The following is a 26689-nucleotide window of genomic DNA, read 5'->3' on the forward strand; positions in this document are numbered from 1 at the left end:
AAATTGCAAAAAAATGTTTTTGCGTTGTAAAAATTGATTGAGTTAATTTTGAAAAAAAAAAAGTAGAATATTTTGTTTTCCGGAATGGGAATTTGTGTCTATTAGGTCATAATTGGCTTTTTTATTTTATAGAAGTTATTATGCGAAAAACGTGGATAAAATTTGAACTACTTATTTATGAAAAAATCGCTAATGGTTTTAGGATCCACTATTCATTTATATGATGCATGTTTTTAAATATGTCCCATAGATGGTTCTAGTATACTATAATAAAAAATCATACGATTTGAAGATTATATTTTATAATCGTAAAATTTAAAATGCGCAATCGCGTTGAATCATTTGACATCCATCAAATGCAATATGGCGAATTATAGATAGAACTGTAACATATTATTTTATAAACGAAAATTGGAAAAAAATGTAATCAGTGATTATTAAATATGAATTTCTATAATATATAAAAATATTGATATGTGAAATATGTGTGAAAATGTCTACAACTAAAACAATTGTGATGAAGTCGTGTTCGGACGGTGAATTGTTATCAAATGACAAAAGTGTTATTCATAATAGTGACAATCTAAATCATTCAACACCGAACGTAGAACATTGTACACAATCAAGATTAAAAAGAACGTTTACGTTACCACGAAATCCCTTGCGTATATCGAAACGAAAGCCTAAATCACGAGATCATCAAAATAATGAAACAAATAACCTCCAAAGTGATAACATGCCAGATAAAGGTAAAAAGGTATTTAGACGGCCTTCATGGAAAAAATTTATCAACAAATTAGCTCAACATATGAACTATAATGATCGTAAACATGGTTTAGATTCTGATAATCGTGTTCCACCGATTATAAATCATCAATGGGGCCCTGAACAAACGCCAGGTGTTACAGGTCTACGAAATCATGGGAATACATGTTTTATGAACGCTGTTTTACAATGTTTAGCCCATACAGATATTTTAGCGGAATATTTTGTATTGGATCAATACAAAGTCGATATGTCACGGCGAAATAAATTAAATGCACGAAAATTTGGAACGCGGGGTGAATTAACTGAGCAATTAGCGTTAATGTTAAAAGCGTTATGGGCATGTAAATATAGCCCTGAGTTAAGTACGGCATTTAAAGCAACGGTAGAACGTTATGGAGCACAGTATCGTGGTACTCAACAGCATGACGCTCAAGAATTTTTATTGTGGATTTTGGATAAAGTTCATGAAGATTTAAATACAGCATCGAAGAAAAAATATAAAGCAATAAAGGTAATTAATTGTTTTTAATCTTATAAATATATTTTTTTGTAGTCAAAACATAAATAAAATTTTTGATAAGAGAAGTGCTCTTCGGAGATAAATTGTTTCATTGAACATAATTTGTCAATGTATTATTTTTTATCACCTTATCGGTTTGGTAGTTTATTTTTCAAGTAATTGTTGTACATTCGCCATAACTTGAACCTTTAATAATTTGACAAAATTTCGACTTCAAATAAAAATCACTACTTTTACAGAACCATTTTAGTGGAGAAAAAAGTAACCATCAAATTCGAAAAAATATAAAATTATTTAATATTAATAAAAAATCTCAAATTGAATTATTGAATTAATTAATGAGACATTTAGATAGTTAATATGACCTGTATTAAACTTAAGATAATTTGTAAATGAAATTGATGTCAAAAGTTAACATAATTCCATGACCAGAAATCCATTTTCGGAAAGTTAAGATTAAAAAACAAACTAATGATGCCACCTTTGATTTGATCATTTAAAAACCTACTGAAGTCTTAAATTTATCAATCGCTTTTCAAGAAATCAAAGATCTGAAATATATATGTAATGTAATAATGGAATATATATTATGTAATAATTAGTTTTTTTTATAAACTAATATTCACAATTCATTTCATTGGTATTGACATAAAGTTGCCTATAATGCACTAACAGGTGATTAATATTTACTTACAATTAGTTGACATCTAATTGTAAGTAATAAGTTTGAATAATTGAACTTGCTTTTGCTTCGGGCATTTGTTAAAAAACGATTCAAGCAATAAAACACCAAATATCTTCAACGTTTGTCAAATAGCGATCTTCGTGAATAATTTCTTGACATATTACCCGATAAAGAGCCTTTTTAACCCCCGATCTAAAAAAAAAAGATGTTATAAATTGCATCGCTATGTGTGTGTCTGTCTGTCGCATCGTAGCGCCTAAACGGATGAACCGATTTTAATTTTTTGGTTTCGTTTGAAAGGTAATTAAATGGAGAGTGTTTTTAACTATGTTTCAAGTGCAAGTTTAGGGTTCCGTACCCAGAAAACTATAAAATAGGCGATGATTTTCAAAATCGGTTCTGCTCTAAGGAAAAAGGTAATATAATATAAAGTGTTCTTAAATGTGTTTCAAGTGTGAGTTTAAGATTCCGCACCCGAAAAATTTGTCGGGGGCTTTTTAAATTGTAAATTTCACTTGTTTCAAATTACAACACTTTATACGGTAATAGGTATATATTTTGGCTAGAATTAAATCTAAGACACTGTGCGTTTCGGGATGACAAAGAAAAATAATTTAAGCGTTCGTTGTATATTTAATATTGTGAATCGTTGCCAACTGGGGCACTACAAATCAATTTGAAAAAGTCTTATCATAGTTGTCTGTCCTCTAAAATGGAATAATCACATTCCAGTGATTTTCATCTTGAGGCAGATATACGATATCTTTCATACATGTGACTATCAATCCGTTAAGAAGAACCTTTTACTTAATTTTCAGCCAATTTAAACCGAAAGGACTTTTTTTTTATTTGTGCGCTTACGTATTTCTCGAATAAGAAGTTCTCGATTCGATTTTTTTTGAATGCTATATGTAACCTTGGAAAACATTTTCAAAATTTTAAAATGAACTTGATCAGTTTATTTCACAGATAATAAATACAATTTTTTATAATTTATTATTGTTTAAAATTTGTAATCTGAACTATGAACAAAATATTTTGTTGATTGAACACATATGCGCCAGTTTTTCATATTTGGTGAGGATTTTTAACATCCACGCTCATAATGACATTTATGATGAGTCACAAAAAATAAAGATTTATTTGTGTTAAGTGTTTTTGTTTGAGATATATCATTCCCAAAACAAAAAAATATTATATCATAATTATTTGTGTTTTGTTATTATCATTTAAACTTGCTGATTTTGCATGATAAATGTGCATACTTTTATAACTGCATATTATCATTTGTGTATGATTAAAACCTCTCTACACACGGTACACTTTACTGGTACCTTCTACATAGTTGATAGTAATTTGAATCGAAATCATTTTAGGTTTGATGCCTGTTTATCGCCCTGGTAGCTCAGTTGGTTAAGGCGTAACCAATTCCTTCTGCGGTATATATTATACTGCTGATAATTTTCGATTATTGATATTTTCTACCAATAAAGTAGGTAGATTTATACCAGTTATCTAAAATGCAATTAGTGGCGTACGATCTCGAACGAGAAAATTTATTGGAGTCTAATTTGGATTGACTAACATTCAAATCAATTATTGATTTGGTTAATCTAACTTTAACAACAAAATTTAGCATGGTCCTTATAAATAGTGGCGCGTGTAGATGTTTTAATAATATATTGGGTTGTAAAGAGTATGTAAAAAGGTATAAACACTGTAATCAGTGGATGATAATAACCACTCCCAGTGCTCCTGTGGTACCGGATGCAAATTTTCTTCAGGCTATATAATTATTTTCAACGGACTCTTTTTTATGAACTCAATGAATTTAAAATTAATTATCCTTGCTTTTATTTTAAAGCATAGTTGTATATGTCATCACATGTTTTTCAAAGACAAAATAATGGTTCTAAATATTTGAGGTCGATTCATATTGAGGTCGAGTTCGTAAATGAGCAACATAGGTCAATTGTGTCTTGAGTCTGTAGGACCCATCTTGTAAATCGTTAGAGATAGAACAAAGAGAAACCAATGAGGGATATAAAGAGCTAGCATGAAATCAACTGTATTACGATGACATTTAAAGTAACTAAAGAAATTCGAAATGATTGATTTGAATAAATTATTAATTTAAAATTGTGAAATAAAAATTACATAAGTAAAAATAGATATTTCAGAATCTGATCATTACCTACTTACTTACTAAACGGGTAAACGCATTAAATTAAGATAAATCATAAAATTTAACTTTTTTTTTGTTTGTTTTAAATTTATAATCATCGTTTATCGTGTAATGTGTGTACAAGGTTGTCCATACATACAACACTTCCTCTCTTGATCGAACAATTCAAAATTATAAACTTATTTGCCCTTGTGAATACTCAAATATTTCACCTTGTAAAAATTATTATATCCATAGAGCAAACAGATATATGTATGGTAAAGTATAGTACCTTGTATCTTGTATGCTTTTACAAGCTTTTATTTAGTTTCAACGGTATGTTGTTTGTAATCAAATCTTGCAAGCCAAATTTGACCCACTTCCCAGTTTTCGAATGAACTGAAATTTTGCATGCATATTTAAATCGGATACATCTTCATGGTAATTTTCCCATCGCTTACACCATATTTGATATGTTAACGTTTTTTAATTTCAATAAAAAGTACTTTTTTGGGGACAAACTTTTATTATACTACAAAATATCGGTTAATATAGTCGGTTGCTTGCATTATGGCAAATAGATTTTTTCTTCGTAAAGTTAGCTTGCCATGGAGGCACATCACTTTACCCTATATTTTATTGCAAAAATTACTTATTTTACATTTGATATAGATTCTAATGTGGTTCATTTGCATATTGTTTTATTATAATTTTTTTATATTTTACGACTTTGCCACTGAATTAGTATCAAGTAACACGAATGACACTCAATGCTCTATTATATCATCAAATTCTTTTTATACAAAAGTGTATACACTGTTGTATAAAAAGAACATACGCAATGTAAATACTGTTGTATTAAAGAAAATACACTTTTAGGAGCGTATAAATGTTTAGTTTTTTAATGAAGAGGTGAGTGACCTGGAAATGCCAGAGAGTCCTAAATCCTAATATTCCTTCGTTTCAGTTATTCTGTAAATTACTTTAACTGAGAACTTCTTCAGTTGAGTCACTTAAGTGTACATGAACTAAGTTTCTTGCAAACTTGATGAGAAACATTCTAGCAAAGAAAAAATTCTATATCGAAATGAATAAGAATCAATAAAAAGAAGTAAAAACAAACAATTGACTGAGTTAATTATTGAAATACCATGTAAAGATAGTGTTGATTACTCTATCACATTTCACATACATACATGTCACACACATATAACTGATATACCCATATAATACATACCATACAATTTGCACATAATTTGCGCTCTCATGAGTAGACAGTGATGTTTACGAAAAAATGTTTCAAACAAAAGTTGTTTATTTTTATAAGGAACATTTTTTACATTTAAACTTCTGTTCTATCTCTAGCGGTTTACAAGATGGATCAACCCAATTGACCTATGTTGCTCAATAACGAACTCGACCTCACTTTTTACGTACTCTATAAAAACGCTATAAAAATTTCAGTTTGATAACTCTTTTCGTTTTTGAGTTATCGTGATGACAGACAGACAACCGGAAATGGACTAGTTAGGTGATTTTATGAACACCTATATCAAAATTTTGTTCATAGCATCAATATTTTTAAGCGTTACAAACTTGGGACTAAACTTAGTGTACCTTGATATATTTCATATACATGGTATAAAAACTAACCCGTTTTTTAAACCAAGTTTTATTATATTCCTTTTCTTTGTTTAAATTTTTTAACATTATATATTTTTAAATAAATTTTTATCATCGCCTCGTCTCTGCCTGCAAAGTTTCAGCTCGATTGGATCACGAGAAAATCGTTAAAAGTCGAACCAAAGCTTTTTCGATAGACAAGTAGACTCTACGAGTTAAACAAAGAGAGTAAAAATAAAAAACACTGATGTAATTTACAATTAACATCCTTCGTAGTTAAGCAAACTAAAGTTTTTGAATGATATATTAAGGAGAATGAAGAAACTATATAAAAATATATTTCGTTAAAGATAATTCAGGAAATAATAACAAGCGACCCCTTTTGTATATTTAGGCCGCAGGCGATCAGTTTACTTATAACCCCTTGGTAGACGTTTTATAAATTGAATATAGCTTGTATGAAGGGAATTGAAGTAGAACTAAAGACGGTGAAATCGGATATTACATGACGTTACGATGTTGGATATTATTAATTTATATTATCATTTTGAATCTAATTATTTTCATTTAAAAATATTTAAAAAGTTAACCGATTGATTTGGTAACAAATTTTTAACTAAATTATTTCACAGAGTTGTTTTTTCAGCGTTTCAAATACTAACGCTCGCTAACAAACAATTATAAACCTACCAGTTATCCCTTCGATATTTTCAAGTTGGGATTCTTTCTTCGACAAAATAATTTCTAGTAACAAATATATAAAATGATTATATTGCCGGAATATTCTAGTCGTCAAGCTCGTTGGATTCGGAATGATGTTTAGATTTTGTAAATGGGTCAAAAACAAATTTCACACCAAATAATTTTGAAATTTTAAAAATTATGGTGTTTCGAAACACTTTAAAGAATTTATTACCGTTGGAAATTTTTCTTAAAGCTAATATTTCAATAAGTTAGACAATTTTTTTCAAAAGTTTTATGATTAGTATGCTATGGAATGTAAAAACTGGACAAATTGATAACTTAAAACTTCATATATATATTTCAATAAATTTGTATAAATTTGAGTAAAGACCAAAATAATGAAAAAATTTCAAATGTGAATTTTGTCATGAAAATCGGTATATGGGTATAAAAAAATATTCTAAGCAACTTTTTCTAACAGTTTTTTTTCGATATCTCTAACCATCTCTGACGCTAAGTAAAATATTAAAAATCAGCCCATATTTGTCAATTTGTAAGTCTGAGTTTAAAATTCTGATTTCGGGTAAGTATCTTAAAAAATGTGACTCGTCACTCTGTATAACTGTGCAAAATTTCAAATCAATATTCCTATCAATAATGAAAATCTTAGAGTGTCTTCATCTTTAAATGCGACACACTGTTTTTCTATAGGGATTTGGTTGATGATTTCCATTGCGTTGTTATAACCGTTGTTTTAACTTAAAAATCATTTAATTGGTTTCGTCAAAGTTACTAATTAACTATAAAAAAAATAGAGGCTTGATATAAAAATATCTTTATATCCCTCTTTTTTGTGTTCAAGACAGGATATTTTCAATCTAAAAAATGATACATTTTTTCAAAAATTTCTAAATTTGATGACGTTTTAGTATTTCATTTTTTTAGAGCCACACTTGACCATAATATAAAATAAACTGATTGTAAATATGAAGAAAATTAATGATTCATTCCAAAATAATTTTCTACTCTTGCGATAATAATTATTATTAGCATACAAGAATGAGACGATTGAATAAAACAAGCACATTCTCTGTCCTGCACAATGCACACTGTATGTGTGAATAACTCTTTAAGTGACAATAATAACAATATTATCATCATCATTTTTTTATACATTTGATGCGGAGCGAGCAATGCGATGTACACATTATATTAAATATAGATTATTGCAAAAAGATATCATTTGTTCCAAATAATTATGTAGAAAGTATGTGTATGTGTTATTCATACACGGTGATTCAAAAGTATGAATCATTTATAAGAATTATGATGGAACTATTAAGTGGAGCATTAGCAACAATCTTAATCTGTGGATGGTACATTCCAATTTCCTTCTCCGATCCTCGATTCTTCGCTTCCAAGTGTTCTGTAATCACGCTCTGCGTCTCGTTCCTCCGCGGGACCCAATCCTACGCCTAACGCTCACCGTCGTTTTAGTTATGACACAGGATTCGTCAACGAATTGCTGTGCCTATTATTTTTATCCTTTCGTTAACAGATTTCAGATTTTTTAACTCTCGAACTAAAAAAAAGGGGTGTTATAAGTTTGACCGCTATGTGTGTGCGTGTCTGTCTGTGGCATCGTAGCGCTTAAACGAATGAACCGATTTTAATTTTTTTGGTTTCGTTTCAAGTGCGATTTAAGGGTAACGTATCTGAAAAAACTAAAAAATTGGCGACGATCTTCAAAATTCTTTAAGGAAAAACGTAATATATTGGAGAGAGTGTTCTTATAAAATTTGTTCCGTAAAAAATTTGTCGGGGGTTTTTTTAAATTTTGTAAATTCCACTTGTTCTAGCTTTGCTTTCATTTCCTTGAAAGAAGTTCTCAGCAAGTACAGATCATCGGTAACGTCAATATCTTTTAGGTGATCAGTTAAATTCCATTGAATGTCTCTTCCATGATTCATTGCTTTTTATAACCAGGTTTAACACCATGAGAAACATTATAGAAGAAAGTAAGTAACCTTATTTGACCCGTAATGAGCAATTCTGAGCTTAGTGGGCAGATCGTTATGTTGAATTTCATTTGTGACACCTTATTAAGAAAATTTGTTGAATATTAGGACTTCTCTTATCTTTTTCGAGCTATATATCTCATTCTTCGCATCTCAAAATAAATTTTTGCACAAGTAAATAGGTAAGGTTGCGCTAGCTGGAGAGGATAATTAAAGTTTCTGTAATTGGCTTGATGGATCAAAATCAGCTTTAGAAGTTTTTTACTGTAACTAGCTTCGTGTCTACACTGATGTGATTAAAAAATAATTTTTCTTAAATAATTCATTTCATCGTTTTAAGCTGTATTTAATGAAAAAATAACCATAGTATAGAGTGGAAATAATTTAGTGAAGAGATAAAGGCGGGAAATAACTACTATTACGTGTGCGCACAAAGTTTAAAATCGAACGAATGGTTTGTTTAAATAATCCATCATTACTATATAATATGAACCCGGATTAAAACATATTGCAGCTGAGTAACATATAAAAAATACCAGTTAATCTGTATTCTAAGCACAATTACTATACCTTATAATGGGATAGATATTAATATAAAATATTGATTACAAATTTATATAAGATAAAAGAGACATATTGAAACAATTTTATTATTATTTCTTGTTAACATACAATCGTTAAACTGCATTTCTAACTTAACAGTTAACAAACAACATAATAACTGTTTTATACTGTATGAATCAAAATAAATTAAACAAATATGAATTAAAATAAGTTACCAAATACCCTAGTTTTGTGAAAATTAACATCTAGAAAGCTCAAACTGAAAATATAAATTAAGTATTTTGGTAATTATTTTCATTTGCATTACAGCATATTATCCGTAATAAAATTCTCAGTTACTCACATAAAGTGAATATTGTTGACTTTTCCCGAGAAAACGATTTCTATGTAATTTTTTGTTAATGAACATTGAGGGCAAATGTATGCCCACCACAACATAATTTTAATGTTTTTATACCAAGTGTATATGTAATAAATATCAAGGTATACTAAGTTTAGTCCCAAGTTTGTAACGCTTAAAAATATTGATGCTACGAACAAAATTTTACTATAGGTGTTTATAAAATCACTTGATTAGTCCATTTCCGGTTAACCGTCTGTCTGTCTTTCGTCTGTAGTCTGTCGTCTGTTCGTCTGTCATCACGATAAAACAAAAACGAAAAGCGATATCAAGCTGAAATTTTTATAGCGTGCTTAGTACGTAAAAAGTTAGGTCGAGTTCGTAAATGAGCAATATAGGTCAATTGGGTCTTATGGATCCGTAGGACCCATCTTGTAAATCATTAGAGATAGAACAAAAGTTGGGAATATGCGTAATGTATGTACGTGTAACGTGACAGAGTAATCAACACTGTCTATACATGGTTTTTCAACAATTTACTCTTGTCAATTGTTTGTTTGTCACTTGTTTTATTTCTATTTATATTACGATTGTTTGATAGCTTAGACAATATAGTCATGTCTTGCTAAATATTTTTATTTTACCTTTGAATACTTTTTGACTTTAAAAAAAAGTTCCAATTATTTCCACCGTAAATCTCTTCTAATTAATTAGATATAACCTTCCCATTGATTATTTCGAATCTCATTCCCGTTGATTCATTCCTCAGTCAGTGGAATTACATGTAATTTTTATACTTTATTTTTGATTTTCTGATTTCAATGAAAATATTCTTTTTGACTATCCCTGAATCCATATTTATAATTGATAAGCGTTCAAGGAAGTTATGTGGTGCTTACGTCAAATTTGTTTAAACTGATAAATAACAAACAATTAAATAATTAATTTATTAAATAAAATTTTGCATCTCCTAAATACATAAAAAAAAATTTAATTAAGCTTGTATTAGTAATGAAGGTGACATGTGCAATAAAATTTAATCTATCAGATGACAGCTGGCTCCAACTCATCAATTTTTTTCTAATCTTTAATTTTTGGAGGTCACATGTTTCTTTTGTGTAGAATGTGTAGATGGATACATTTGCATTTGTAAAAAACAATATATCAATAGCAAAAAGTTTTATATCACCACATTGTTCAAAATAATTATGTACAAAGAAAAACTTGAACCACGATTACTAATTTTTCTTCTTTCATTAATATTCATTGTCAAATATTGTTATTCCTAGAAAGTACACGGTCTGCTTGGTTCAATATTATCATTTTTTTCCAATGCAAATAACAATATTTTTTCGGCATATTCCGTTCTGTTTACGAAAAAACATGTTTTTAACAAATTGATCATTTTTAACCGATTTCAAAAAAGGAGGAAGCTATCAATTTGACTTTATTTTTTTTAATGTGTGTTACCTCAGTACTTTCGACTGGGAGAACTGACTTTGATGATTCTTTATCTATTTGAAATCTGGTGCTTCCCGTGTGATCCCATTTCATTTTGGTTCAGTTCTGACAACGGTATCCATGAGAAAACCATAAAAGTCTTAAATTTGCATTAAGTATGCACGACAAGTGGACGAATAACTCATTATCACGCCAACCGAGTTCGATGATTCTTTTTTAGTGACAAATTAGTTAGTGTACTTCAAATTCCCTAAAAATAAAAAAAAATAAAAAAAACCAAATTAATATGCACTAAAAAGTAAAAAAATCACGATAATATAATGTAGTTAAAATAATTGTTATTTTTGGAGTCAGTGTCAACCAAGCTAATGCAGCAAACTGTTCTGTCAGAGTTGTTTCCTTGGCTGACATCGACTCCAAAAATACCAATAATGTTAACTACATTATATTATCGTTATTGTTTTACTTTTTAGTGTATATTAATTTGTTTTGGAAAAGCTTTTCTCTTGAAGTCGGTTTTCTTTTTGTTAAAAGTTTTTTTTATTAACAACAACCGCAAGTCTAAAAGACAGGATCAAATTTACCCTTAAATGGTCAAAGTGGAAGAACTGCCTTAAGACAGATGTCTGCCTTCGAACAAAATTACTTTCTTTGAGTCATTTTCTTGAAAGTTTTATCATTAACTCTGATCTCTGGTAGGTTTGTTTAAAGATGTATATCACCTATCTACACTTTTTCCACTTACCATAGACTCACTTTAAAAGTACAATAGTACATGTACTTTTTTTCTTACACGTTTCAAGTTAATAAATAGATCTAAAACAATTCGAATATTTTGAAATTTGTACACTTAAAAGATTGACATATAAATGTTAATAACAATAATTAAACTTATAACGTTAACAATAATTAATTAGCGTTCAGTTTTAAAAGTGTATGCGCTTACGATTTCATATTGTAAAGGAGCTGATTCAATTTGTGTGTATAAAAATCAAAGCAAATCAAATTTACTAAAGCCAGAAAGATTTTATCTAAAAAGTAATATTATTACACCACAAAGATAAAAAAACATTTTTTCTTATTCATTCTAAATAGTTTTATCCTTCGTCCTTGAAGTGTGATAAAACTACTTCGGTATATAACATCGAAAAGTTATAAATAGCAACTTTCGAAAATTACTAAAATTTTTCATTTCACAATTTGTACTACTTAGAATAATTATCAAGCAAAGATGGATAGTTTTTTATAAACTTTTGCGATGTAGCGATGTAGTGTATCAAAAACTGCTTTTGCAAAAATTATCCTAAAAACTTTTTTGTTTTTAATATCCGTGATTAGGTATGTCAATCTGCTTTGCTTACTCAAATCCATTCAGCGCCCCTACTAATATTTGGTTTTTCCAATGACGTGTTCCTTTCCTACCATAATATTGCAACTTTTTTATTCATTGACATAGATTAATTGTGTATTAATTTAGTTTTTACTTAAAGGAAAATTGTTATTATTTATTAAATAAACAAAAACTTTCTTTTATATTTATTACATTATTTTATTTACGAATTGGTTTTTCGTTGAGTCATGTATCGTACTAAAATTCCCTTATTAGAGTTCCAAGTAAAAATAATTCTTGTGAATTCACTAAATCAGGTTCTCTTCGATTGTTGGTCACGATTGTAGCAGTTTAGGAGTTTCGTTGCAAAATTTGAGGACCGTTAGCTAAGCTTGCGTTCTTATTCTTAATACCCCCAAAGAATAAGCTTCGTGCTATAAACACTTAAATACATTATTTAAGGGTGATCGGGTATTAATGTATAGATAAAAAATTCGTAGTGCAGGAGCTGCGTTAGCTAAACGGATTCCTTCAGAGATTGAAAAAATAACACATTTTTTTAAAATAGAATATTCTAGAGAAAAAATCACAAGAGTAGGTACTTTTTTGGTAAAAACTGGTAAAAAAAATATAAAAATATGGTTTTTTTTGAAAAGATAATAAATTTTGTACTTTGCGTTTTGTAAATTTCTTAATTAAAAAGATTAAAAATTTTGTACTTTGCGTTTTGTAAATTTCTTAATTAAAAAGATTAAAAAATACACAAAAGTTTTCAAAAGACGAAGATTTGTAGGTATCCAAAGCAACACAAACCATCTGGAAAACTATAAATAAAATATAGGTGAATAAAATTAATTTTTTATTCAAAAATATAAAAAGTGCGTAAAATAACCCATTCACAGAATTTATAATTAAAATATTAAATACACATTTTAATTAATGTAAAACTACTTTAAAATTTAAATTTTAAAACGTATATAAAATATTGTATTTGAAAAAACTTACTTAAAGCATTCATCTATGAACATTTTAGTAGCTATTAAAATTAATTTAAATAAATTATTAATCATTTATGCAAATTATTAATAAATGTATTTAAAATTATTGTATTACTTAAATTATAATATTACTATAGGAAAACTTAAAATTGAGATTTCACTTTTAACTGTCGATTAGTCACGTATCTTTTTATTAAAGTCACTCTAATATTTCCAAATATATTTATTATAATTAATTTCAACGAAAAAATTTCCACAATTTTACATCAGTTTTGTTTTTAATAAAAATCATAATTAAAATTTTTTTTTACGTTTTTCCATTACGATTTTGTTTACAAAAATTTTGTGTGACTAAGTAACCGGCTGTTCTAGCAGCCGTGCAGCTAGCGAAGTTAATGATTTTAATCCTAGTTACAGTAATCCTAGCCGAAATTCTATATAGTAAATCGCATTTTTGAGGTGAAGCCCAACTTTTTGGCTACGGCTAGGGTGGTCATAGATAAACTTAAATTTGAAAAGTTAGGATGCTACCCCTTGAGGGAAGGCTGCCACCTTGGTTTAAAGAGGTGATTTTGTGCAATAACTGCTACACTATTGATTTTAGCGAAAAAAGTGCTAAGAGAATTATTGTAGAAAACAAAATTTTCTACAAAAAGGTCCTATGCATTTTTTGCGTAAGTCACATGTTATAAACAATCTATTAGAAAGTTATTGAAAAAGTTGGAACAAATACTTAATTTTGTAATTTTATGATGCTCACATTACAATAATTCCATAATAGCATCAGATTTATAGGTATTTTACTCTCAAATAGTGTTATTATTGTTTTAAAGGAGCATAAGCTACTATTTTTAAATGACTCTGTAAGCGCTTTGTGATCAACTTTGGCGACCTTTCAAATTTTTTCATGGCATCAAGTCTAGTTTTTAACCGACAAAAAACAAAAAAGGAGGAGGTTCTCTATTTGAAAGCTGGTGCTTCCCGTGTGGTCCCATTTCAATTTGGTCCAGTTCTGACATTGGCATCCAAATAACTCAATATCACGCCAACCGATTTCGATGATTCTTTTTTTAGTGACAAATTAATTAGTGTACTTCAGACTCACTAAAAATCACAAAATAAAAAGACTTTAAAAATATGGCAAATTCGACATCAGGCCGTATTGGAAAAACCATGTTATATTAAAATTTCAAAATATTTAGTCAGTAAGTTAATTGGATTGAATTTCCACTTTTTTTGCTAGACAATTCAAATTATTCTAAATTAGAATAACTTGGATGTACAAAATGTTTGAATAATTAGTTAGGATGTAGAAATTGTTAAATATCTGATATAAAATACAATTTACTGTTTTTTTTTTTTTGTTCGTGAACATTTTACTAAAGCATCCGGTATATTTTAATGAATAAATAAATAGGTCATATTTTATAAATTTTACAGGTATATGTACAAAACATAGAACACATATGTTTTATCTCTGTTGAACTTATATTGAATGAATTTAAATCTGATAAAGTACATATAAAAAGAATACAGTAAAGCTGCAACACTAAGGTCATATTTCCCCCTCATTAGATGCTTTTTATTATTTAAGTTTCACTATTGAAATGGGATTATTATCTTTTTATGTTTTTGAACACATGAAATATATACTTAAAAGGATTGGAAAGAGGTTCACTGTCAAAACTACCAAACCCAGACACATTTTCAACCCTCTAGGTTAATATGAAGGGCTTTGTGGGTTCGCAGAATAGCGAAAATTCATGATTTTTTTGACTTAAAACATGTGGGAAAGTGTCTGGGAAGTTAACCCCAAAATTTATTAACTTAACATTAACTAAACCCACAGTTAGAAATTCTGCCCTTTTACAAACGGAGAAAGGATTAGAGGAGAATGAAACCTCAAAAACTTGGAAAATCTTTGATATTTCAGTTCAAAAAGGTGAACGTGAGTTGCGAACTTGATACCCTCAGTAGACACTTCCTGTACGCTAACATCTTACATAGCGATTTTCAACTTATTAGTTCGATTTGGAAGGGCTGTAGAGATGAGTAAAGCTTTAAAAGCGTCGAAAAAAGTGGTTTTTCCCCTGGATATCCGTTTAAATTTGCTGCAGTCAACTGCCACTTTTATAACATCCTTTTGCGTAGGAAACAGCCTTGCATATCGATATTCAGCTCCTTTTATAGCGAGAAACAGATACATACATGATATTCCTAAAACATAGCGGCCAAATTACTGGAAAATCTGGAAACCTGAAATAGGGGATAATCCTGATATTGAATGGGCCCATATTACCCGTAGTAAAACAAGACTTGATATCACGACATAATTTGAAAGTGAAATTAAAATTGATTAATAAACGAAGAAGTTATAAGCAATCAAAGATTGTATTCAAAGATTGCCCATCTCCTTTTAGCATAACATAGTTTTATATGTAATCTTCGATACCCACGTATGACGTCACTAGTGGGTATCTTCTTCTTTGTTTAATTAGAAATTTTAAAAGTTCAAACCAACTTCACTTTTCCGATCCCCTATTGTCATAAACTTTAAATTTTACTGAAAAGTCTATGGAAAAAATAGGAAACTCGGAATTTGATTTTATATTAAGTCACATTTAGTATTAATATTTTCCATGGTCGTTATTTGTAAAATTTTCGTTCCGCCTTCTTTTAAATTAAAAGTAATAATTTTTTGGTCAGAGAATTTTTAACTTATTCAACTGAACAACCTGAAAAAGTCAGATAATTTTATTTTGGTAAAACATTGATCACCATACAAAAACCGATAAATAGTGATCTAGAGGTTAGAAAACCGATTTTAATACACCTCCACCTCTATCCGCTGATCTTAGATACAGCGCTAAGTCTATACTTTCGGAAAAAATATGGCTAAAATCCACATGATTATTATATAGTCAGTCATATTATATGTACATGTACAAGGTCTAGTTCGTGCTCCAGTGATTTGAACACGTGAGCGTGACATTTCTAATGGTTTGTAAATATATGTAGTTAAATATAATATTATATATCTATTTATAATATTACAATATTGTGAATATTAGTTTTTCAAATATTGTATGTTAATTATTCCTTTTATTATAACGACACAAAAAACCTGTTGAAAATACAAAGCTTAGTGTTCTTTATTCGATCTGAACTACCTGCATTGTTTCTAGTCGAATCGAAATTCAGTTAAAAACGTATTATTTTAAGTAAACGAAATCGTTACCATTTTTAATATAAAAATAGAAAATCGATACAATTACTGAAACAATATACACTAAACGAACAAAAAAATGTTCACAAAACACTTTTTGTTTCCTTAAAAATACACAATGTTTGCAGGCATGTAATAGTTTTATTCTTGGGCCTTATGAGCTGTACTAGGGCTTATTAAGGGTTTACAGGTTAAGTTGCCTATATTAACTGGCCTGTTAAATGATCTGTTAACCAATGGAAATTGATATCAGAAGAAAGATAATTTAATTACGAAATTAATAGTATAAGCTTGCCTGCAAAATACCGTTTCTGGAAAAAATTGATTAAAATTAATTTATTTAAAAATATCCATGAACACTTGTTGATAGACAAGCTATCATAGAAGTGTTTATAAATCAATAATTTCATAACAAATATGTGTCATCTGGTTATCAGATGGGTGAAGTTTGACCTTATACTGTCTCCTGTACTCTGTGTTATTGTGAACTATCAGAGAATATTGTACAGAGGACATTTGAAAAAGGAAATTAAAGATAATGTCGAAATATTATTTTTTTAGTTATTTAAAAGCTATGTCGAATTATTATTATTTTGTTATTCAAAATTATTTTGAAGAGGGATATGCATTCATTCAAATTTTGTTGAACTCTTCACAGTGAAATGATTTTATTAGGGATATGATAGCCATCTACTCTTTCCTATTTTATTATACATTTAGAATGAAAACTTCATTATTGTCATTAAACTATTTTGTTTTAATTTTAATAATTTGCGAAATATCCCTATATTCCATAGATTTTGTGGAATATTGGGCAAAATGATTTTTGTATTTTTATCCATTTATTTGTTATGTATTATTATCTCAAAAAATTCAAAATAGAGATTACCAAGCAATTATTTTTTTAATTTAAAGTTTATTTTTACGAGATATTTAATTTAATTTATTAAATGGGGTCTACTTTATAAATTATAAGTAAATAAAAACGAATGGAATATTCAAGAAAATAATAACTTATGATAATTAAATTAGATTTATTAAAATATTTATGAAGAATTCCACAAAAACATAATCATTTTTAATGACAACTAAATTATTAAAAAATTAAACATTATTTTTAATATAAACAAAAAAATGATCCTATATTGTCAACTAAATGTGCAAGTAATTAAATATTTATTTTGAAATTTGGAATATTGTCAATTATTTAATTAATAGAGCGTTCAATTGATTTAAAAATATGTACAAAAGATTAATTGAAATTATTTAGCACATTTCAAAATTATGCCTAGAGATGAACTCCTATTTATTAGTTGTATTTTACTTACTATTCGAAAAAAATATTAAATTTAACTTTTTTTTCGAAAATATGAAAGAAAAAATTATTTTGCATGATTATTTGGTGTTGAAATTCGACTACATCAATAAAACAATTTTCCTCCACTTTTAGGATGAAATTTCTTTAGAGCTGGGGATGGTGAATCCATGTTATTCAATGAGAAAACTCACGAAACCTAAAAAAGATGTTTTTTCTTAGTGAGAAAAATTATTTTATTACTTTACTATACTGGCACAATTGATCAAATTTCGATGACAAACGATACTAGTTAACTTTTATTATTGAATTCAAAAATATTATTTTTTCTTTTGCATAAATTTTTGAAAAGTTTTTAAACTTTTTATAAAATCTCTGCTAGCGTAAATAGATAATTACTACCAACAACAGTTAAATTTTAAAACAATAGAACATATTATATGAAAAAGAATGTTAACCTAAATTTTACATTTGAGTGAAAATTACATAATTTTTAGTATTCTGTATCAAAAAGTAAGAATGTAAACAAATTTTGCTGAATTATCAACACTATATCAGTACATAATGGTAGCTATTGAAGGCTCAGCCACTCCTGAAAGGTACCTGCTGGAAAGCAGCCAAGAAAACTTTTTTAAAAGCTATGTATAATTAAATATAATTAAAATGAATAAAATATAAAAAATAAATCACAGATTACAAACGTTTTTTAGACAAAGTGTACTATGTTCGTATATTATAGAACAAATATATATATATATATATATATATATATATATATATATATATATATATATATATATATATATATATATATAATTATTACATCTCAAAAAATTTTATTCAACCACTCAATTGTCCATTGAAAACTAGTAGTATACATAGCCTATTCAAAGGGTAATTAAGGAAGAAACCCGTTTCGTCTGCCCATCTGTGACCCGTATCGGGCCACAAAATTTCATGCGATGTGAATCGTCTCAAAAATTCGGATTCATTTTCTAAGCGTTAAAAATGCAACTCTGTACAATAGGACTCTACTTTAATGAATATTTCTGTCTCGTGAGACTTAAAACCATGCACATGTATAAATAATTTAAATAAAATTATTGATGTATGGGTAATTTAAAATAATGAAAAACTCGTAATACGTAATGCAATTCACACTTAACCGCTGAAAAAGAACAATGGAATGTAAATAAACTATATGAATTTCCTGAATATTCTTTCATGAAAAAATTATTTATATAAATTCTCGTATACGGTAATTTTTACGCATTCAAGAATTGACAATAAATGCTTTTTAAAAATTTTTTTTATTGAATTTCATTTATTCTGCAAAAATATGTTGATTTTAGTATATCAATCTCTCTGTATCGATATATCAAATTTATTCTGATCGAAAATTAAACTTTTGTAGAACTTAAGGCTCCTACTAATAATAATCTTACTGGTTTTTGATTTAATCAAATTTACATTCCTTCCAAGATAACCTAAATCAAATAATACAACAGAAGGTTGTTTCTGATATTGATTTCATTTTTTAACTTATTTTAATGTTATTAATGTATAATAAAATTGATTACATAAAAGAAGTATAATTGTGTTGAAATTAAAACCTCACATTTTTGCTTCCAAAAATTATTTCCGAAGCACAAAATAAAAATACTTACGAAAATATGAAATTTAAAATTTAATTTTCAATTTTATCGAGTAATTTTGTTAAGGCATTTTGATACCAAAACATGTGAAATACCTTAAATTCCCACAAAATTTCAAATATTCCCCAAGGCCTGAATCTGTTTTTTTAATTATAAATACGTAGATATTTCGATTTCTTTACAGTCATCATCAGTATGAATTAGCTAGTTTTACCTATTACAGTACCTCAATTAAGTGGAAAATTGAAAAATTAATGCACTTTTTTTCTAAATAGAGGCTCTACATGGAAAAGCAATTACATTTTCAAAAAAAAAAAAAAAAATATATATATATATACTTATAACACTTTTTCCTCATTAATTTAATGAAAATTACCATAGTACAAAGTGTCATATTTTTGCCCAAAGCCGTAAAAAAATAGTTCAAAAGAATGTTGTAGTAATTTTAATAAGAATATCATTTCTCATGATAAAATGATAAACATAAATGGCCTCATATTATGTTTATTTAAAACGTTTTGTTATTTTTATTATAAAAGACCAGTCATTTAAAGTAAAAATATATAAATTTCAAAAAATTTTCATAGAAAGAAATAGATAAATATATTTTAATGAACCCTAGAAAATATAAATTCTCCATAAATAAAAGTTTATGCTCTAATTTCAATTTTGTAGCCATATGGTGTGAAGCTCAATAATGTATTCGGTTATTCATAATATGCTTATATCTGCCCGCTTCGCTGGGTTAAAAGTAAAGACTGGTAAAATCCACCGTTTTATAGCCTTCACCTCCCTTGCTCTCACTTATCCCCCTTCCATAATGCAGAAATTCATAACAAATAATTCTTTTTTTTATTCGTCACAATCCGATCAATAGAAGCAGAGATAGTCGAGAAAACTCACCAATAAAAACAATCTCGAGATAAATTGTCCTAAAACCACGTGCGGAACGTTATGAAAAACTTTTTTTTCTCTGTTTTTACAACAAAAGAAATTTATTTTTTTTAAAATTCGAATCCTCTCCCAAAATTTTCCGAATTGCTTATCAAAATTCGGTAAATTTTAACCCATTAATACTCCAGGTAATTTCATTAAGTGATTATATATACCTTGCTTTGACTAACACATTGAGATTAGTTTTGTGGCTAAAACCGAAATAATAAGATAATTCTTTTTGCAACCTGGTAAACCACACCAGGTGAAGGGTTTTTAGGCACTTTGTTATACATTGATATTACATAATTAGGCTTACCAAGTGAAAACCAAACTGACTAGTTTTAAGATTAATACTTCGAAACACTCCTAACTAAATTTGGGCTGCAATTTTTTATACGGTTGTAAAATTTTTATAAAAAGCTCCAGAAAACATGTTTGCAAATTTTCTTGTTTGTAAAAATTATATTTTTGTTATGAAGAAAACTTACTGCTATGACTGGTGTACAAAGGTATAATGTGTCTATTATCATTTTTCCAAAGTGATGAGTTGGTTTTATACATTTATAGTGGAGACCGTAGAGACATAAAAAGGCGTGTGTATCATGACCTTGATACGTTTAGCACGAGAAGAATTTATATATGTATTAGAGAAGTGTCGAATCTGCAAAAATATAGATCCGCAAATGAGGATACATCAGTATCTACATTTACTCATTGAGCGAATGCGTATCTTGATTTTAATGCCATAAATTTGATGTGTGATTTAAATAATTTCGTTAGAAATTCGCTAATACTTGTCAGATTACTATATAATCATTGTATACTTTCATCACTTTTATTTTGAAACGTATTTGTTTCAATTCTTATATATTTTATTAATCAAGAATACATATTTTAATGTTTTTAATAATTTTTAAAAGAAATAAAAATATTGTTTTCTCCCCTCCGGACGGAAAGTATCAACTTTCGTACCGCTGCGCTAAACGCAGTTACCGCCTTCGTCAAAATAGTATACACACCACGGGAGCAAGTAAAGAATGTGCCAGATCACATGAACATGAGATCTGAGATACTCTTTACTTTTGCTCTCTAGATGCCTATTACTATTTCTCACCTCTGTGTAGAAAGTGTCAACCTTCTGTCCATTGTGTGAAACAAAGTTACCGCTTTCCACCTCCGCCGGGGAGAAAAATAGTATACACACCACAGGAGCAAGTAAAGAATGTCTCAGATCTCATGTTTGCCACTTATGAGATCTAAGGCATTCTTTACTTTTGCTCCCTAGGTGTGTAATATACTAATTTCTACATGCTTAGATGCGTTGAAAATTTTTCGACTTATGAATTCCCAGAATTGAAATTGTTCTGATTACAGAATTTTTATTATATTTTTGTGATTTTAATTTCTTCAATTTGCTATAAAACCACCAAAAAAAGAAATGAAAAGATGTGAAACAAATCCGTAAAATAATAAACGGGTAAGAATATTTTATGTCCGCGGAAACAGATATGTATATTCGGCACACCACTAATATGTATGTGTATAATATTAATTGTATGTCATATTAATTATGAATTATATCATCATAATTTAACGTTGAAAACCATTAGTTTATTGTCGTTATAAAATATATACCGATAAATTTATTATTTATGCATTGATCTATCGCCGTTGTCAATTTGTCAATCTTCAACTTAAATAATGACTAATTTATATCGTTTTGAATGTTCCGTGCTCAAAAAACATAAAACTTATAAAAATCACCTATTTTATCCACTAAATTACCATCACAACCTTGATAAAATACTTGTTTTTCTAAAAATTTTGTTTTAAATAGGTTTTAGTATGTAGAATTCGATTCTTAAACCTCCTCAAAATATTACAGAGATTACAAAAAAATTAAATTAATTAACAATAGAATGGTTTGAAAAAATTTGAACTCTTGTCTGTTCTTGGATAACTGCCTACTAAAAATTCCAAATTTCAATCATCTTAATGAAATAGTCTCTGAAAAGAAGAAGTTCAAAGTTTAAAAAATCATTTTCTAATGAGGACAAAGTTCGGTGGTCAAATAAAACTTTCTTAGAGCACTTCTGCTTGTTTTATTTTCGTATAGCTCTCTATTTTTAAAATCTCTAAACTTTCAGTTCTCACGCTTTATTTTTTCATTGTCAACACTTTACCACACAAATAACGAACAATTCAAATTTTGCATTAATTTTGGAACCCTTTAGTATAATGCCTATCAATATAAGTAAAATATTATTTTAACAATTTTGATTAATTATGCTTTTTTTTATTTTACAGACATTAAATCGACCAGATGAAGTAATCGCAGCTGAAACATTAGCAAATCATGTACGATGTAATAGTTCATTTGTGCAAGCCGTATTTCAGGCACAATTTCGTAGCTCATTAACATGCCCACGTTGTCATAGACAATCGAACACATTTGATCCATTTCATTGTATTAGTGTACAATTACCGCAATTAGCACGACGAAGTATTTGTGTGACGGTCCTCTACACCTCACAACAACCACGACAAGTTCGACTTGCTGTTACTGTGCCTATCACTGGAGCTACGATAGCTGAATTACGTGAACAATTATCATCCGATACATCAATTGAATTATCACAAATGATTCTAACTGAAATACAATCGGGTGAAATTGATGGTAATGCTGGTTTTGGTAGGACATTCTCTAATACACAACCTGTGGGAATTATTGCTGAAAATGATCCAATTTATTGTATAGAGGTATGTAGTTTTTTCCTAGTTTTTAATAATGTACGAGAAATGCAATCCTACAAAAATGGTAGATGGTTAGTTCTTGAGATACTACCGAAAATCTGCCCAATTTCGTTTTTTCTGCAACTTTATTATTTTTCGAGTAATTTAACGATTAAGACATTTTTTTTGTATTTTTCGAAAGAACTTTTTGCATTGAAGTTGCAATATTTCAAAAAAACATTTATTCGAAACTGCTAGAACTTCTTGAGCTTGTTGCCAGTACCTAAATTAAGCTAATTGGAAAACGGCAAGCATTAATTTTAGTTCCTGTGGTAAATTCATCAGTTTTTGTACTGAATAAAACATAAAAAGAAAGGTCCGATAAACTTTGTTTTCATCATAACTCCGTCAATTTTCATGCAAATGACTTGAAATTTTTTTCATTTTAAGGTTTTTATAGTACTTTAATACGATATTTATAGTACGAAATACTTTTTTTCAAAAAACGTCAAATTTTTCTATTATTTGACGTTAAATACTCCGAATTTCAATTGCCAATAGTTTCATTAAAAAAGTTTCAATGACACTTTTTGCTTAGAATTCATTGCTATATCGATTCCCGTTGCCATTTTTAGCATAAATTTTTCCACCCCTGAGAAGGGTTGACTCCCACCCTCCGGACAAGATCGCATCAATTTTTGTTTTTAACTTCTTTAAGTATGCTTTGAACAATGCATTCGTACAGTTTTTATAATGATTCATTAACTGTTCTGGGATTCCGAGGTATAAATCTTACGGCTCTCCACTATTTTTAAATCATTACGTTTTTCGAAGGAGTGTATAGTGTATGAGAATTGTGTTTCATGTTAATTAAATTTTCAGGTTCCTCAGCTGAAGGAAATCAATGATGAAACCACCACAAGTGCTTATATACTCCTTTGTTGGATAAATGTATTAATTACTGAAGATGGTAAATTTCAAAAATTTGGGAGTCCTTATACAATGCAAGTATCACGTGAAACATCATACAATGATTTACAAAAATTAATTTTAAAAGAAATGGCCTCTATATTACACGATGATGTGTTAACATCAGCTCAACCATCTGATGTATTTGTAATGCGTTTATGTGAGCCTGCTTTTGATGAAAATGAAGCATTAGATCCAACGTTGTCGCATCCCTTATTCACTGAAATTGTTGATCAAACATTAGCATTGTGTTCAACAACAGATTCAGGTCCACCACATATTAAATTAATATTAGAATGGACACAAAGTGATAAGCAAAGTATCATCGCAGATGATAAGGATCAATATGAGGAACACTATAGTGTCACACAATTACGGGCTGGTGGAAATGACTTAAATAACAGTGCACCATTAACGTTAGCTGATTGTTTACGACATTATACAAGAGCTGAGACGTTAGCTGCTGAAGATGCTTGGCGATGTCCACATTGTCAACAATATTTACCTGTTGTAAAAACCTTAGGTTTATGGTCACTACCTGATATTCTTGTTATTCATTTTAAACGTTTTCGTCAACAACAATTAAAAGGTCGTAATAGTTCAAAATTAACAACAATGGTGGATTTTCCATTATATGGTTTCGATATGACACCACATTTAGCAAATAAAAATTCAATGAATTCATCCACAAAAATGTCATCTAATCATTTGGATAATAATTCAATGATATTAGGTGGATTAGGTTGGTCACCATGGAAAAGGCCCCGAAAACAATCACATAATAACGATAATACTTATGACTTGTATGCGGTATGTTATCATCATGGAGATGATTTAGAGACTGGACATTATACAGCGGCCTGTAAAAATCCATACGATAATTCTTGGTATTGTTATGATGATACTAAAGTGACAAATTTATCACAGACAGCTACCGATATCACATCGGAACTAGTGAATAATAGTGCATATATTTTATTTTATCAAAAACGTAGTGGAGTGTATGTTGGATCAAGCTCAAGTTCAGCTGCAAGTACTAGCTCTGTGGGAAGCTCAGGTGGTGATCATTGGGTTGCTCGTATGCCAAAATTTACTTATGTTGCACCAAAAGTTGATAAAAAATCAACGGAAAATGAAAAAACAAATGATGATACAAAAAATTCTGATGATGTGAATGTTAAAACTGAAACGGAATTGAAAAATGCAACGAATTTAAATAAAAATAATGAAAAACTGCCTTCGGATGAACAAGAAAATTCTGATTTAATTTTAGAACCAAAAATTATTGAAAATATGGATGAAAATCAATGGTCAAATGAAAATGAAGAAACGAAAGTATTATCTAGTCCTGTAATTGAAACAAAACCTATTTATACTACAAGTATTTATATTAATTCCTTTGGGAATGTGGATATTACAACTAGTTGTACAAAACCACAAACAACAGTTACAGAAACTGCGATCAAATTATCGATAAATGATGATCAACGTTCTGCTTTTTTCCGTGGTGAAAGAGGGTATGCAACATTAGGGCCAACAAACAAAAATACTGTGAATTCAAATTCAGAAAAAATGTATCATTCCGATGACGAGGCTCCACCTGCCAGAATTGAAACTTTGGTAAGTTTTTTTCATTGACATTTGTTCATACATTAAACAGAAAAATTCAATTTAATTTATTGTTCATCTAATTTAAGTAATACGCAAAACAGTATTTGATATTAGCATGAGAAGTATTTTTAAAAATCCCAGAAATTTCGGTAACGAACGTAATCGTAGGAAGTAATCCTTTTTAGCCCATTCGTACAGGCAAGCCATTTAAATCTTAAGATCTAATGTTAGAAATTCGTTTTAGAAGTTTTTGCCAAAAATTTTGGAGTATCGAAATCCTGTAATCGATTTATCTTAAATTTTAGGATTAAAATTATTAAAGTATTTCAAATTTTAATTTATAGATGTCACCACCACCAGTACGAAAGATACGAGAATCAATTACATCAATGTGAAATTTATTTATGATTTCATGTTTTCAATTATTGTGTGTTGTTGTCGAACCATTAAAATAATTATTTTAATATTTAAAATTTTCTCAATAATACTTCTCTGGCGAATGTATTTATATTGTATATAAATTATATTTACATTTAATATATTATAAAAATTATTAATTATCATTTAAGTTATTTTCAAATATTAAAAAAAAACCATTGATTATATTATACATAATGACTTTCAAATTATTATACATTTTATGATTAACAGATTTATTATTGATATTGAAAAATTGAAAGAGTGGTTAAAAATTGAACCTTGTGCTATGAATTATTTATATCTTTTTTATTCGTTTCGTATATTCGTTTTCCATAAGCTTTAGGTGTTCGATACGAGTTAACGACACCCTGCCTTTTAAATATTCACAAAGAAATTACTTTTGCGCATAGTAATGCGGTAGCCAAAAATATACTCTGACCAAACCATTGAGTCTCGAATTAACCGTGGGTTTTTTGTTTTCGAAAATTTGAAACTTTGCGATAAAAATGTTACAAAATATATTCAAATCATTTCGTTCTTTTTACGTCCCCTATATATACCTACTTTGAATAACTTAGACAATACACTCAAGTGTTGTTTATTTTTTTTTAAGGATACTTAAAAGTAATGAAAGCCTTGTTTAGGTACATTCTGATTACTGTCCTAAAG

At 28.5% G+C, this 26689-nt stretch overlaps 1 protein-coding gene across 2 annotated transcripts; it reads left to right on the top strand.

The window, feature by feature from the left end:
- The first annotated feature begins 458 nt into the window (after window positions 1-458).
- LOC123295602 (ubiquitin carboxyl-terminal hydrolase 31) lies at window positions 459-26092 on the top strand. 2 transcript variants are annotated; one of them, XM_044877015.1, is made up of 5 exons: window positions 459-1279; window positions 10489-10491; window positions 22595-23047; window positions 23903-25609; window positions 25945-26092. In XM_044877015.1, the coding sequence occupies exons 1-5, from the start codon at window positions 494-496 to the stop codon at window positions 25993-25995; spliced, it is 3000 nt and encodes a 999-aa protein (XP_044732950.1). In that variant the 5' UTR covers window positions 459-493; the 3' UTR covers window positions 25996-26092. The 2 variants fall into 2 exon arrangements, with proteins under 2 accessions (XP_044732950.1, XP_044732949.1); XM_044877014.1 differs by lacking the exon at window positions 10489-10491.
- The last annotated feature ends 597 nt before the right edge of the window (window positions 26093-26689 follow it).

The sequence above is a fragment of the Chrysoperla carnea genome, chromosome 3 (genome assembly GCF_905475395.1).
Source record: "Chrysoperla carnea chromosome 3, inChrCarn1.1, whole genome shotgun sequence".
In the NCBI taxonomy this organism is placed as follows: Eukaryota; Metazoa; Arthropoda; class Insecta; order Neuroptera; family Chrysopidae; genus Chrysoperla; species Chrysoperla carnea.

Bases quoted from the DNA above. Each gene is read 5' to 3' on its own strand.
- LOC123295602 (XM_044877015.1), top strand. From the start codon at position 494: ATGTCTACAACTAAAACAATTGTGATGAAGTCGTGTTCGGACGGTGAA. The intron at 23,048-23,902 runs GTATGTAGTTTT...TTAAATTTTCAG, and splicing joins ATCCAATTTATTGTATAGAG to GTTCCTCAGCTGAAGGAAAT. The intron at 25,610-25,944 runs GTAAGTTTTTTT...TTTAATTTATAG, and splicing joins CTGCCAGAATTGAAACTTTG to ATGTCACCACCACCAGTACG.